Source organism: Hakea prostrata, chromosome 1, assembly GCF_041222555.1.
Source record: "Hakea prostrata isolate BN-2017 chromosome 1, UWA_Hpros_2, whole genome shotgun sequence".
Lineage (NCBI taxonomy): Eukaryota > Viridiplantae > Streptophyta > Magnoliopsida > Proteales > Proteaceae > Hakea > Hakea prostrata.
Window position 1 is genome coordinate 29,477,847 of NC_142600.1, and position 16,678 is coordinate 29,494,524.

The window sequence follows — 16,678 nt, forward strand, 5'->3', positions numbered from 1 at the left end:
TAGTATAAAAAGATGGCCTGCACTTCTAACTCTAGTCATGCCTACCTCTTGGCCATGAATAGAAACAAGAGCTTTCAATTGAGCCCTTCTAAACAGTGCTTCACTATGTCCCAGTACCCAATCCAAGACCTGAGAAGCATTACCCAAGGTTAGGGAAACAAAAAACCTGTGCTAATTTATTATTGTAAGATATACATATCACAAGAGAGCGGGCCTTGGTGCAATGGTAGTTGCTCCATCGTGACCAGGTGTGTTCATGGGTTCGAGTCTGAGAACAGCCTCTCTGCCAAAGCAGGGGTAAGGCGGTACATGCTGTACATTGTGACTCTCCTTAGAACCCATAGAGGCCGAAGCCTTGTGCTGGCTACAACCTTATCGCATAAACATTTACCAACTGAGCAATATGGAAGTAGCAAAAGCATTAGAGGATACTTTAAAATCTAAAGGTTATCTATACAAGCATAAAGCCAAACAGCTAGTAACAGATTCTCACGCAAGATAAACCATCCACTAATAGTAATGGAAACATACATAGAGAATTTGTGAATAATTTGGCAAAAGTCTAGATCTGAATAATCCAGCTGAATTTAAATTTAGACTGAAAGATCCAAGAAACTGGCTTCTTTGAAAGTTAGAATATTTTCAAAACCTCAACAAAGAAATTTTTACACAAGGGCTGCCTCTTTTGATCACTTATTTTTGAAATATAAATGTTCAATAATTTAACTGTACTAATCAATTGTCAAATTTTTCTGCACTCCAAATCGCTGGATTCACGATATTGTCAAACGAGGAATCAAACAAAATTTACATTCTTTGAGTTTCAAATCATCCCACGTCTAAATTCGCAGTGCATGACACTAAAATCACAAAGTAGATTGCAGATTACCTTCCCAACAGGATAAGCAATTGGATAGCATACTATCATCAAAATACGCACAAGCCATGCAAAATTTGCACCTACAGCAAGTCCATATCTTGTGCATATTGCTTGGGGGATAACCTGGAAGACAATGTCAGAAAGAAATTTCCATTTCTATTTAAAGCAATCCTTTCCTTTTCCTGTAAATTTTTTTATTGGAGCACAGGGAACAAGAGAATGCAGCATACCTCCCCAAAAGCTAACACAAAGGTCACAGACAACAAAATAGCAACAAACGGATTAAATAGTTTATCCAAACATATAGGAAGGGCCTGCACATAGCAGCAACTACATGTTAAAAATGAACAATGATGTTGCAAATGAGTTTCAATTTCAACCAATATAAAATAGAAAATTAAATTGAATTATTACCGGGTTCAAGGAATTTCTCAAAGGTCATTCAATGAGTGTCTAAAGTGAGTTTCCAGCTAAAACACAGTAACTATCTTAAGAGTTAATAGGTTCCATAGAAAGTAAAGGAACTCTGAAAGAAGATTGGATAAGTAGGACAGAAAAAAGAAATGAGATGTATTTACAGGGTGAAAAGACTTTCTTGAAAGGTCACCATTGGAAAGCCTTTTCTACATGGTCCACCATATCACTCAACTCCATAATGAATCATTTCCATACTTATTCAAATCTGGACCAAGATTCAGCTGATGATGCAGTTAAGAGTTTCCAATTGGGAAAATTAGGCCTTAGAAATAATTATTCAGACCCATGGTTGAGCTTTACGGGCCTTGGGCTTGTTATTCAAGTTAATTATTGTAATCTGCCGTTTATAAAACCCAAAAGTTGGGAATTTAAGAGGAGGGATCAAAAACATGGATAAGATTGTGTTAAAGCCAATATGCCATGTACTATTAAATAGTCATGTTAGTTTAATCGGGAAAAGTCCTTTTAAGTGTTTAAGTTAGCATATATTTTCTGTCTGCTAGTAGAGACAATTTAGTGTTTCAGTGCTAGTCAAGTGAAGCTTACGTATTATGCTTTACTTGCATGTTTCTCATTTCCCTAGAGTGTCTCTTAATTCATTATTTATATTGAATGAAGTGGGACATCCAACGCTAAATGGGAAACTCCCAAGTTTACACAGACTCATCGATTCTCATTGTTCTTTTCTCTTTCATTATGACTTACACAGTATCACAGAAAAATCTCTATGGACTGCTACAACCTTCCTGGTATCCTGTCTCCTCCCTTTCAAGGTTGCAATCTTCATTGATTCATTCTTTCCGGTTAAAGTTATGGGAGTTTCTTCAGATTTGTTCAGAATGGGTGCAACAACCTATGCTCTATTCTTGGGAAATGTTTTCAGACTAGTTTTCCATTAAAGATTGAGAACTCGTTCTCCTTTTCTGCTGGTGATTGTTTATGCAGAAGGACGCATCCAATAGCATGTAATCAAGTTTTATAAACACTATGGGGGCAAAAGTGGAGATCAATAAAGTTATGTTTTCTATCTTGAGGTACCTCCAGAAGGCTCTTGGACATAATCTACTTTACTTGGATAATGGCCAGGGATAAGTTGATGGTCTTTAAGAAGCTACTGGGGTAAGTCTCCTATTAACACAAGGTCAATTATAGGTTCTTGCCCATTTGTTGGAGAGAATCTTGTGTCATGGAAAAGCAAGAAACAAACAATTGTCGCTCGATCTAGTGGAAAGTCGAAGTATCGAGCCATGGCACACATTATATGCAAGGTGATGTGAGTGAAACATATTTTGACTAAGCTTGGACTTAGAGATGGTTCTCCTGTGCAACTGTGGTATCATAATCATGCTGTTCTTCGTATTGCTTCAAATCATGTACTTCATGAAAGAAGATAACACATTAATAGTAGATTGTCACATTGTTTGAGAAAAGCTGCAACAATGACTCATTTCTCCTATTCATGTTCATATACAAGAAAATTTTGCAGATATTTTTAGTCATTGGGGAGTGCTAAAGTAAATTTTACAAGTTGGGAATGATCAATAACTATATTCCAGCTCGTGGGAGTGCCAGAATAGACTGTTTAGTGTTTCAGTTCTAGTTATATGCCATTTCCCTCATGAAAATCAATTATTCATGTTATAGTTTTCCTCAAGATCCGAGAATGGATTTTAAGAAAAGAGGCCCATATCAAGCTGTCAATAGGGATCATACCATTAGTGGGTCCATTACCTTTACACCAATCAAACCCATCAGATATGATCTCTACATTACCATTAATGTGGCTCATGACGCTGCCTCTGGCTGAAACTTGCCACATGGGTCAAGATTGATGCAGACAACGTGGCCAAAAATTGGAGATCCGGTACCCAACTAGCAAGCAACATTTCATATACCTCCTATGTGGATATAGTTGGAAAGTTGCTGTGTCTTTTAATTATAGAAGATAGAAGAAAATAGTTAGCAAAAAGTTCAGACAATGATAAGCAACATAATTCACACATTTTAGGCGCATTACAGCATCTAAATGATCATTGTCAATAGGAAACCTGCAACATCTCCTTTGTAATATTAATCTCCACCCAGTGCAGGCTTTTTGTTTTTTGGTTTTTAAATTATAGCATTTCTGAGGGTGCAAATTTCACATCTCTTATCATCCCAGTAAACAGTGCAAGATGTTCTGGTCAATAGTATGTAAGTCAAGCATTGCATTTCTAACCAATCAGGAAAGGTCTACTCTTTTATTATATATGATTTCTAAGTTAAATCATTAGTATTGTCTATTATGAGAAGAAATCCCAGGTCCTGAGTTACCTCCATGGAACAAGCATTACATAGAAGCAAAGTCACAAGGAGCTGATGTTGCTTTTGAACAACTGGAAGAATAGTGGCTGAAACAGGAACATGCACAGTAAAAATTGAGCCACAATGTACCAATTTGCAGTTTTACAAACTTTATTAAAATAGGCTGGCAGAAAAAACAGACTTCAACTTTTTTTTCTTTTTCTTTTTTGCATGTGAAGAAGAGACCAACTTCACAACATGAAAGTTATTTAATAGAAAATATGGCTTATTTGTATCATAAAATGACAGCAAGGCTGAACCAAACAAATTACAACTCGATGCTTTTAGTACTCCCAATATTGCAGTTATCTTGGCAGGAACAAAATTGCAGCAACCAGAATAGTAAAACCACAAACTACAGGAACCTTTAAATCTTTTCAAGACTTGGTCTAATAAAGTCACAAGTTAAAAAAGCCTTTTTTTCTACTTATGCAATAACATAATTCATTTTGTTGCAACAGAATTGACAGTCATATAAAACTTCTTGTATGCTTAGACCATTTTGTAGAAAGCAACCACATAAAGTATGAGATGCTGGTACACAACCAGAATCATGAACAATAGGGCTGAGTCATGGCACCAATCATTTTAAATTTGTAGTCCCCCTATGGTTCTATACAGGATCTTCAGTATTGACCTCAAAGATGAAACAGCCACTTGGACCTTCAAGTAATCTGCACTCTTTTATTGGGGCAGATCAGGACTTATGCAGATAGGTCACATAATGTGCTTATTTTATTGGAAATAAGCATTGGGTTGGGTCATATACATGTTGGGCCTTTGTCCCATGGTGCCTAATAAACCTCATGTTGTAATGTGAGGAATTGCTCCTCAAAAGTATATTATTCACAAGACCCCAATAGGTATTTAGAGTTACAACCTAGTTAAGCCCCATACTAAGTAGGAATAGTATTGGGGGCGAATTCAATATTGTTCGATTCGCTAATGAACGTATTGGAGGTAACCCCCCTGACCCCACGGCTGTCGATAGCTTCTCTTCTTGGATTAATGATGCGGAAGTCTTTGATCTTTGTTGGTCTGGTCAGCGTTTTACTTGGGATAATCGCAGGACTGGATCAGCCCGCATTGGCTCCAAAATTGACAGATTCCTTGTCAACATCCCTTGGTTCTCTCTCTTCCCCGTTAGCCATGCTCTTTATGATTCCCCTCTCCTCTCCGATCACTCCCCGTGCCATATCAAGCTTCTTGATCATCCTTCATTTGGTCCCAAACCCTTCAAATTCTTCGACATGTGGACTTCTAACTCTTCTTTTCTCCCCACTGTCATGGATGCCTGGTCCCAACCTATCCACTATCACTCTCTTCCTCTTGTGGCTTTTGCTCGAAAACTCCGAAACACCAAAATTGCCCTTCGTTCTTTGAACTCATCTACATTTGGTAATATTTCTACTAGTGTCTCTGAGTGTCGGGTGAGCCTCTCCAGGGTCCAGTCCCTCCTTCAATCTGATCCTTTTTGCCTCTCCCTGGCGGATGAGGAAAAAGCCCTTTCCCTTCGCCTCTCTTCCCTAGTCTCCCTGGAAGAAAGTTTTCTTCGTCAAAATCCCGGATCAAGTGGCTTGAGCTCGGTGATGCCAACACCGCTTTCTTCCATCGCTCTCTCAAAGCCCGCCACAATTTCAATTCCCTGCCTTGCCTCCTATCGCAGAGTGGTGCCTCGATCTCTGACCCCCCCAGTATTAAGGAGGAGGTCGTCTCCTACTTCTCTAACCTCCCTCTCCCCCCCCCTCTCCCCTCTCGCCCGCCCTTCCTTCCCTCCATCCTTAATAAATTCTTAGACCACTCCCTTCTTCCATCTCTGTGCGCTATCCCTTCCCCTGATGAGATCTGTTCTGCCATTCGTTCCTACAAAGCCAACAAGGCCCCCGGTCCTGATGGCTTCAGTATGGGATTCTTCCTAGCTACTTGGGATTTTATCGAGACTAACCTTATTCATGCAATTCGTAGCTTCTTCCTTAACCCGTCTCAACTTGCCACCATCAACAACACCTTTCTCTACCTTATCCCCAAGAAGCCTGGTGCCTCTTCTCTCTCTGATTTTCATCCCATTTCGCTCTGCAATCTCATCTACAAATTCATCTTCAAAATCCTGGCCAATCGTCTTAAATTGGTTATCCCCTCTCTTGTCAGCCCCAATTAGTCGGCTTTCATCGCCGGTCGGAGCATCTCTGATAATATTCTCCTTTGTGCTGAAATTGTCCGAGGTTTTGATAGAGCTAACCATTCCCCGGCTGCTCTCATGAAGGTTGATCTTCATAAAGCCTTTGACTCTATTAGTTGGGATTTTATCAGTGAAGTTCTCTCGGCGATGGGCTTTCCCCCCACCTTTGTCCATTGGGTCGAGACTTGCATCTCCACTTCTCATTTCTCGGTCATCACCAATGGATCCCCTGCTGGCTTCTTCTCCTCTAGTATTGGTATTCGTCAAGGATGCCCTCTTTCCCCTTATCTCTTCACTTTAGCATTGGAAGTGCTATCCCGGCTTATCCAATCCAAAACTGATCAGATGCTCATTTCCCCCATTCCCAAATGTCGTTCTCTTAGCTCACCCACCTTGCCTTTGCTGATGACCTAATGATCTTCTCTAGGGCTGACCACTCCTCCATTTCCTCTATCCTTGAAACTCTCTCCCATTTCGAAGCCCTTTCTGGCCTTAAAGTCAACTTTGAGAAATCCACCATCTTTCTCTCTGGTATCTCTAATTCCTCTAGGGCCGCCCTCCTGGCTCTCTCTGGTTTCTCCCCTGGCTCCTTTCCTGTGACCTATCTTGGTCTTCCCCTCATCCCTGGTGGGCTCACTCGCCACCATTGCTCCCCCATGCTTGATCATATTCGAAAGAAGCTTCAACTCTGGAAGAGTAAGCTTCTCTCCTTTGTGGGGAGAATGGTGCTTATCCACTTTGTCCTTCAATCCTCCTATCTCTACTGGTGTGGTATTTTTTCCCTTCCTAAATCTATCATCCATTATCTTGAGTCCCTTTTCTGTGCTTTCCTTTGGAAAGGTCAGGAATCCTCCCGCTTCCTTCATCCTATTAGCTGGAAAGCCATTTGTCGTCCCAAATCTGAGGGTGGTCTCGGATTCCGCTGTATCCGTGATATGAATATGGCTTGCCTCATGAAACTCATATGGAAGATTGCCTCCAGACATGATTCCATTTGGGTTTCTTGGGTATATGCCTATCTCCTCAAGAATGACTCGATTTGGACTGTTGCGATCCCCTCCAACCCCTCCTGGATCTGGAGGAATCTCCTGACTCTTCGTGATCGGGCCCTCCCTGCCATCTCTATTAGTGTTTCCTCTGGTCATTCCACTTCTTTTTGGCTAGACCCCTGGCATCCGATGGGTATCTTGTTCTCTATTCTTGGCCCCAGAACTGTTTATAACACCCGTATCCCAAAAACCGCCCCCCTCTCCTCATTCATCTCTTTTGGTTCCTGGTCTCCCTCCCCCCTTATCCTCCCTCCCCGATGACCGCATTGTTTGGCTGCACCCCCACTCTACCCACTTTTCTACTACATCGGCTTGGAACCTCCTGAGAACCCCTTCTCCCTCAACCCCTTGGTCCCCTCTCGTTTGGTTCAAAGGCCACATCCCTCGCCATGCCCTTACTCTTTGGAGAACCCTTAGCCTTGCCCTGCCTACCCAAGCTTTTCTCATTAGCCATCACATTCCTGCCAACCCAAACTGTGCCATCTGCTGGAATAGTTCAGAGGATATTAACCACCTATTTTTCTGTTGCCCTCTTTCCCGCTCCGTTTGGACTCGCGCCCTTGCATCCATTTGGCCTAGATCCCGTCGTTCTTTTGGTTTTGCACATGAATGGAATTGGATCTTGAGAATCTTTGCCGGTAGTTCTGCTTGTGACCTTGTGGGTAAGCTTGTCTTTCCCGCCACTATTCACCATCTTTGGTGGGAGCGTAACATGCGCAGATATGATTTGGAATGCCATCTTCTTTGATGTTTTTTCGAGACTACGTTCTCTCCCCCCCCCCCCTGTTGTTGATTCTCCAAGAAATAGGCTAATTATTAGTTCTTGGAGTCTCTCAACTTCTTTTTGCCCCTCACTTGATGTTTTTTTGTATTTGCATTCTCTCCCCTCCCCCCTATTGTAGATTCTCCAAGAAATAGGCTATTTGTTAGTTCTTGGAGTCTCTCAGCTTCTCCCTTGCCCCCTTTTCATTGTTTCTTTCGTATTTCCTTGGCTTTTGGTAATTTAATTATTTATTCATCCAAAAAAAAAAAAAAAGTAGGAATAGGAAATATAAAACAAATAGAAATAAAACTCTAGTCTTATTAGGAAACATAATCATATTCTAATTAGAAAGCTTCAGTCTTGTTTTTAACACTCCCCCTCAAATTTGAGCATAGATATTTATCATGCCTAACTTGCTCATAATGTAATTGAATATCTTCGTGCTCAAGCTCTTTGTGAGCACATCAGCCCGTTGCTCATTTGAAGTAACAAAGGTGATATGGATCACCCCAGCCTCAACCTTTTCTTTGATGAAATGTCTGTCAATCTCCACATGTTTAATCATATCATGTTGTACTGGGTTATAAGCTATGCTGATTGCTGACATACTATCTGAGTATAACTGTATAGGAACCTCCAAATCTGTCCCAACCTCTTGAAGCAGCCCTTTAAGCCATAGTACCTCACAAATGCCTTAAGCAATCGCCCTAAACTCGGCCTCACACTAGACCGCGCAACCACAGCCTGTTTCTTGCTTCTCCAAGTCACAAGGTTACCTCCCACAAACACACAATACCCAAAGGTAGACCTCCTATCATCTGGACATCCTACCCAGTCTGCATCTGTATATACCTTAATCTTCAAATGTCCATGAGCTAAAATTAAAATTCCATTTCCTGAAGTAGTCTTCAAGTATCTCAAGATCCGATATACTGCATCCAAATGTGAAGAATAGGGATCATGCATATACTAGCTAACAAGACTAACTGCAAATGTGATGTCAATTCTAGTGTGAGATAGATAGATCAACTTCCCCACTAATTTTTTATACCTTATCTTGTCAACTGGTTCTCCTTCCTTTGCCTTCAAGTGTAGGTGAGGCTCAATAGGAGTCCCAATAGGCTTACATCATAGCATTTCAGTTTCCTCAAGAAGATCCAATGTATAGTTCCTCTGGGATAGAGATACACCGCTAGTAGAATATGCCAACTCTAAACCTAGAAAATATCTTAGTTTTCCCATGTCTTTGATCTCAAATTTAGTTCCCAAAAAAATCTTTAATACTGAAATCCCATCCTCACTATTGCCTTTGATCACAATATCATCCACATATACTAAAAGTACAATAATGTGGCAACCATCTCTTTTAATAAACAAAGTGTGGTCTGCATTGCTCTGCTTATATCCATTAGATATCAGTGCCTTATGGAACCTTCCAAACCACACTCTTGGAGATTGCTTCAACCCATATAAAGCCCTTTTTAACTTACACACTTTCCTATAAATCTCTGTAGTAAAATACCTAGATGGTATATATATATATATATACCTTTTCTTGGAGTTCTCCATGCAAAAAGGCATTCTTCACATCTAATTGTTGTAAACTCCACCCTTTATTAATTGCACATGAAATAATAGTACGAACTGTGTTCATCTTGGCAACAGGGGCAAATGTCTCCTTGTAGTCAACACCATAAGTCTGAGTGAAACCTTTGGCCACTAATCTTGCCTTGTACCTTTCAACAGTCCCATCCACCTTTTACTTGATCACAAACACTCATTTGCACCCAACAGTCTGCTTTCCTATGGGCAAAGTCACCAAGTCCCACGTTTTGTTTTCTTCCAGAGCTTGCATTCCTCATCCATAGCTTCTTTCCAATTTGAATGAGATAATGCCTCCTGTCAAGTGTTAGGAATAGAAGTAGAGGACAAAGAGGAAATAAAACTTTGAAATTCTGGAGATAGTGACTGATATAAAACATAATTGAAAATAGGATGTTTGATGCAAGTTCAAGGCTGCTTTCTTAATGGAATTGGTAAGTCCAAAGTAGGATTAGAAAAAGAGTCAAAGACAGACTCAACCTGGAGGAACAGTTGTTCAAGGCTAGGAACCAAAGCTTTTGACTAGCTTGGTTCAAAAGGGGTCACTTGTTGCTTTCTTATGATAAGTCTTCAGAGGTCTAGTCTCCCCCTGTATATCATCCACCAGTTGTTCCTGTCCGGTCATTCCATCTTCCAAAGGAGGATCATCTACAGAAATCTTAGGAAAAATATCAAAAGGGGGAATCAACACTGGAACCTCTTCACTAAAACTCTGCCCCTGAAGAGGTGTAGGGGAAAAATAAGGAATTTGCTCCTAGAACACAACATCCATAGAGACGAAAAAAACGACGAGAACTAGGATGATAACACTTATACCCCTTCTATGTAGGAGGATAACCCAAGAAAATGCACTTTAACCCACAAGGGTCTAACTTTCCATAAACATGGTGGTTCCGAACAAAGGCAACACATCCAAAAACCTTAGGTGAGACTGTAAAGGTTGTTGTCCCTAAAAGAACCTCAAGGGGACAATGTTGGTCTAAGACTCGGGAAGGCATTCGGTTAATTAGATATGCCGTAATAAAAATGGCTTCACCCCAAAACCGACAAGGCACATGCATAGAACATAAGGGAACGTGCTACCTCAAGTAGATGTCTATTCTTGCGTTCGACAACCCCATTTTGAGGTGGAATGTCAACGCAACTAGTTTGGTGTATGATGCCATGGTTTGCTAAGTAGGAAGGGAATGCGTCACCCAAGTACTCAGTTCCGTTATCCGTACGAAGGATTTTGACTGTCACCCCAAACTAAGTCCTAATCATATTATGAAAATTTTGAAAGCACGAGAAAACGTCACTTTTTTTATGAAGTAAGTAAACCCATGTGGTCCTAGTAAGACAGTCAATAAAGGTAACAAACCATCTATGACCAGATACACACGGTCCAAGAAGGACCCTACACATCAGAGTGAATGACTGAAAAATGGATTTTACTACGATTATCTGAAATAGGGTAAACATGCCAAGTCTGTTTGGCCAAAATACATGCCTCACAATAAAAATCATTCAAATTACACCTTTTAATCATATCAGGAAATAATTTGGACAAAATAGGTAAAGGAACGTGGCCAAGACGACTATGTCACTGTAATAAGGTAAAAAGTGCAAGAGAGGTAAAACTAGAGACCGTAGAAAGAGCTGATGGGGACCCATCCATTAAGTAGAGCCCCCTTTCTGTCTACCACTACCAATCGTAAGCCCCGTTTCCAGGTCCTGAAACACACAATGAGAAAGAAAGAAAGTTATTTTGCAGTTCATATCACAAGTAAGGCTACTAATAGATAAAAGATTAGCCGAAAACTTAGGAACATGCATGACATAAGATAAGGAAAGAGAAGGCGAACAGATAATTGATCATTTCCCAGAGATAGAGGAGAGAGACCCATCAACCGTTTGAACATCCTGAGCAATAGGGACAGATGAATAAGTATGAAACAAAGTAGATGAGTCTGTCATATGATCGGTTGCCCCAAAGTCGATTACCCAGGAGGGCTAAGTCAAATTGAATTGTGACAATCAAAAATACATGTGGGGAATTGTGGATCAACATAGGGAACAATGATAGAGGCTATACTCACACTGGAAGTCGGTAATAGAGAAGATGAGTCAAGTTTGGACATCAACTAGCGAAGGTGTTAGAGCTCATCTAAGGAAAGAGGTGTTGTAATACTTAGGGTGTCAGAACTGGCTTGATTTGCAAATGTTTGATTGCTGCCCTTGATTCCATTTCTACCTCCTCCACGGGAATTTGTTGGACATCCATATAACTTCCAACACTTGTCCTTTATATGACACTCTTTTCCACAATACTCGCACTTTACCAGAACTAGATTTATTATTGCCATAACTAGCCACCAATGCAAATCTATCAGTTGTCTGAGTGTGTACCATAACTATCCTTCGATTGTCCACGATATCTACCATGGCATAGACTTGAGCCAGAGAAGGGAAAGGCTCTCTAGAAAGGATCATTGCGCAAATTTGATCAAATTCTATATTCAATCCTGCCAAAAAATCATAAACTCTTTGTTTATCTTCCCATTGTTGATAGGAAATAGCATCTTCAGCATTCTTCAATGTAAACTTCCCATAGAAATCTAAAGTCTAGTAGTATCCCCGAAGAGTGTTATAGTACTGAGAAAGACTAAGGTCCTTCTGTTGTAATTGATTGATTTTCCGTCTAATTTCAAAGCATTGTGCATCATTGCCAACTCTAGAGTATGTATCTTTAATAATTTTCCAAATAGTTGCCGCATCAAGAAGGAGGAGATAACCTCTCGCTATGCTAGATTCAATGGAGTTGATGAGAAAACCCATGACCAAGCATATATATGTATACCACTTGAAAAGTTACAGACCAGTGTGGAAAGTTTTGTAGAAGTCCCATCAAGATGGCCAGTAAGACCACGAGTACCAACAATGAGGGAAACTGAACGAGACCATCTAAGATAATTTGTCCCATTAAGTTTCACAGGTGGTTATCGAAGTGGAGAAAACTCACGATCCCTATGAATGGAAGACATAGGAGACTCTTCAGATGTACCAGATAAAGGAGATATGGGATCAGCCATCATCGCAAGGAGAAATCATTCAAATTTACAAATAGCCCCTGAACTTTTTCAAAATTACAAAAAAGTCCCTGAAATTGTTAAAAATTGCAAAAAAGTCCCTGAGCTTTTTTGCAATTACAAAAGGTCCCTGCAATTTTTAAAAATTGCAGAAGAGTCCCTGAACGTTTTCAAAATTAAAAAAGTCCCTGAAATTGTTGAACATTGTAGAAAAGTCCTTGGAGTTTTTCAGAATTACGAAAAAGTCCCTGAAATATATTTTCAATTAATTACGAAACAGTACTTGAAACTATTCAAATTTGCAAAAGTTTCCCCTGTGAATCGAAGGAATAATTCAACGTATGTATAAAGGAAAAAGAAAAAAGGGGGAAAAAACGAGAAAAAAAGCAATGCTCTTGGAAGAACATAGGAGAGACCCTATAATCCAAAACAACAGGAATCAAAACCGAAGAAATACAAACCCATCAGTTTTGGATCTGAGAAACCAAAAAACCACAACCAAAATAATATCTTCCACTCTCGGAAAGCAACAGAAGCAAGAGACCAGCAGAGGTTCAGAACCTCTGAAGAAGAGGGAAAAAAAAGAAATAAAAGCCAAATAAAAGAGAGAGGGAATCGCTGCAGCCAGCTGTTAGAAGCCAAGATCGGCTGAAACAGAGCAACTGGAGAAGAGAGTAAAGGAGAAATCGAGGTCAATCTCTAGTTCTCTCTTTCTTCCTTTCTTCCCTAATCGAAATTAGGTTCTTGATACCATGTTGTAATGTGAGGAATTGCTCCTCAAAAGTATATTATTCACAAGACCCCAATAGGGTATTTATAGTTACAACCTAGTTAAGCCCTATACTAAGTAGGAATAGGAAATATAAAACAAATAAATAGAAATAAAAATCTAGTCTTATTAGGAAACATAATCCTATTGTAATTAGAAAACTTCAGTTCATGCTTTCAACAACTCAACATACCCAGGCACAGGCCAATGCTCAATAAGCTACACTGACACTGACAAAATCAAACGAGAATAAGAAATCCCTGGGCTGGAGAAAAAAAAGTATTCCACACGGTAAGGCTTTGCCACAAAATGGGCCAGCTCAATGCAATGAAAACAAAAGCTGGAATACAACCACCCCCCCCCCCCCCCCCTTCCAACAAACTAAGAGGGAGAGTATATTTCTCATTCCAATATTTTAAGCTCTCTTTTGCTTTCAATGTGGGACTGAAGTTCCAACTTTGCCAAAAAGCAACTTTCCAAGAGGTCAAAACTCAAGACCCTGTGGGACTGGGAAAGGAAAACACCAAAATCCTATTTTAAGAATAAAAAGAAAATTTTATTTGAGACGAAATAAATTCTACATCACTTTTTTTTGGTAGAATTTGTTACATCACTTTACAAAGAAAAAATACACTTGGCTGAATTTATTAAAGTAGAAAAGGAAATTGCTATTACTGCCATTGTTCTTTTCCTCTTTCAGCAATCTCTAGTTCTCCTTTTCTTCTAGTGGGCAATAGAATCAGTTTGATGGCAGCTGATCTGCTACCTGCCGCACCCTAGAAAGGTATACATGGAACTTCAATTTGTTAAACCAATCTATTTCTTCTAAGTCCTATAGTGCCACAGTAATAGTTATATGATTTAGAAGATAACAGACAGCAGAATATGAAAAAATCACATCCTGATGGCTTGCACCAAGGTGACAACTAAACAAATAAAGCAACATTCCAAATTCCCCCCCCCTCCTTTTTGACCAAAAATAAACCAAAAAAAAAGAGAATAAAACGACATTAGTTTTGAGTTCCTGCATAAATTTACTCCATTCAGGAATCGATGAAAGAAATGCTCTAGGAGTCCAACACATTGAAATGACTCAGCAAGTTGTACATTCTATAGCCAAATGATTTTGTTAAGAATCTACAAATTATCGGTCACCTCATCAAAGCGCCACCTCCCCCCCCCCCCAGGCCCCAACCCAAAAAAGAAACTAGAGAATCCATCAATAAATTAAATTTCCTCTATTATTTAACAGCCATGGGAATCACTGTATCGACCCAACAGAACAAATGGTTTACTGGCATAGCATGTCAGCAGAATAAATGAATTTTATCACCATTATTCTATAGCTCCTACTAAACGAAGTTTTGCAGAAATGGTAACTCTAATAAAATCTATAAGAAAATATATATATATATTTGAGTTAATCTTTAGAATGGACCAAGTTTAGAAGGCCACGAATTTCAAATTGGACAGTTGATTGTAAAAACTTCAACTGAACATTATAGAGGGGAAAAAAGACGCTATGGTGCCGTACATATAAAGAGAAATAAATAGCAAAATTCTAGTTCCAAACAAACACAAGCAGTCTAAATTCAAAAAGATTTTAAAATTTTCAAAAGGCAGAAACTCAGTTTCCAAAAATAATGACACTTGGTTGATCTCTCTCGGGGATAGATCCTGAAGAACCAAGAACAATAGCTCAAACTCCTAATCCACTTTACACCTCTTCCAGTGAACTCCTAATTTGACATTCTCTAGCCTTCCCAAATAAGACATAATGGAATTTCTCATTTTCCTCTTCTAAGCTTAACTGCAAAGCAAAACAGCGCTACATGCCTACATCCACAGACCAACAGGACCCTAACCTATCACAGCAACGATAATGCGCTTCCGTAGAGGAGAAAAAGGGAGAGAAGCAAGGAAAACCGATCAAAGTTTAAAAGAAAAAGAAAAAAAAAGTACCAGCTTGCTTCTTCTCCGAAGGGGTTCCGCTCCTTTGAAGGATTTCAAGATCGACGAGGCTGAGGGACATCAAACCAAGAGTGAGACCAGACATGATACCAGCGAAGAGGACAAGAAGGCACGAAATTCCTCCGTAAAGCAACCATTGCAACGATCCTAAAGTAAGATCATTAGTTTGCAGAGCGAAATCTCTTGTCGTCATCCCTGCCATGGCCAATGCATTGATGAGCATCATCGATTCACTTCAAGAAATGCCAGAAGAAGCCGATTAGACTGGAGAAGACTTTAGAGGAACCTTAGTAGGCAAACTGTTACTTCTCCAAATCATTGACATCCACGTAACAACCATTGTACCAAATCTCTCACTAGAAAGTCCCGGTGACGTAACTGACATGTGAAAGCAAAAAATCGGCTCTTGCTTAATGCACTGAATCATGAAGCCATACATTCTAGACCATCGGATATCTCAACCGACAGAATTTAACGATTATGATTCGAAATTTCGGATCTGACGGCTGAAATCTTGGCTTCACGGCACATGACCCAAGCAATTTCCCAAAAATTCCCCATAAGTAGGGTGACTCCAACCAGACTTTTATTTAAAGGTAAGAGACAATGGAGATTTATTTAAATTGAGCAAATTACACGGCACCACTATATTTGGGGAGCCATTATTGTCTCAAAAAATTACACGGCACCACTATATTTGGGGAGCCATTATTGTCTCAAAAATTACATGGCACCCACATGCATATTACAAATTATCCACACTTAAATGTGTTGTTAAAATGGATTATAAAATTACTCAAATATCCTTCACCTTGTTTCATTCATTTAAGATGATCCAATTCAACCCTTAGATGGGTGAAGGGATTCTCCCATCTTCTACCTCTTTCCGTTGAAGGTTCTAATGAAGATCTACATCCTTTCCCTCAATTTAAAGACGAGGTGAAGAGTGGACTCTTTCTAGATGAACGGACTTAAACTACAGAATTTAGCACAAACCAATAAAAAAATTGTGGAAAACATTTTAGAAATCGCCCAACTGCTCAACTTTCCCCGCCAAAATTCAAATATTTCAGGAGCATCACCTCCAGTTAATGCTAAGATAAGAATCATTGGAGTTGTTTCCCGTCCATTTTCTCAAAATCAAAGGCTCTGATTGTGAAGAAGCTTAACGTTTTCTAGGTTCAAACTTGGGAGAAGATTTCTGGCCAAGGCTTGGAATTGTTACCGACGTAAGACTTCCGATGAGAAAAATCCACCATACATACTCTTAATCATTTCTTGGAAGCAGATTGCCCTTATTCTGCTTCTTGTTTCTTTGAACACTCTGATTTTCTTCTCATTTCTTTGATTTTTTTTTACTTAGAGAGTAATTTTTTGTATTTTCTCTTAATCAAACTGACATTTGTAGAGAAACGTAATCCCATTGATCCCTGGCATTAACGTTTACCCATTATTCAAGTAGGTATTGAAGTCTCTCCACCTCTCCAGCCCTTAAAGCTTAAAATACATTGCCGGTCAAAACCTTTTTTAGAGGAACTGAACCTTTGAAGTCTTCAGGATCAAGATCTATTCTGACC

At 39.6% G+C, this 16,678-nt stretch overlaps 1 protein-coding gene across 2 annotated transcripts in view; it reads right to left on the minus strand.

Moving 5' to 3' along the window:
* Nucleotides 1–15,470, minus strand: part of LOC149028675 (DUF21 domain-containing protein At4g14240-like) — a 40,918-nt gene extending 25,448 nt beyond the window's left edge. The window contains exons 1-5 of one of the 2 annotated variants that reach the window (XM_089138661.1): nucleotides 10,921–11,006; nucleotides 3,671–3,747; nucleotides 1,111–1,194; nucleotides 890–1,003; nucleotides 46–129 (exon numbers count right to left, since the gene is read on the minus strand). In XM_089138661.1, coding sequence (XP_088994787.1) covers nucleotides 46–129; nucleotides 890–1,003; nucleotides 1,111–1,194; nucleotides 3,671–3,676 — 288 coding nt within the window. In that variant the 5' untranslated portion in view covers nucleotides 3,677–3,747; nucleotides 10,921–11,006. Of the gene's footprint in view, nucleotides 1–45; nucleotides 130–889; nucleotides 1,004–1,110; nucleotides 1,195–3,670; nucleotides 3,748–10,920; nucleotides 11,007–15,092 lie in introns of those variants that run through there. The other variant, XM_089138655.1, reaches the window with a different exon arrangement.
* Nucleotides 15,471–16,678: the final 1,208 nt, after the last annotated feature.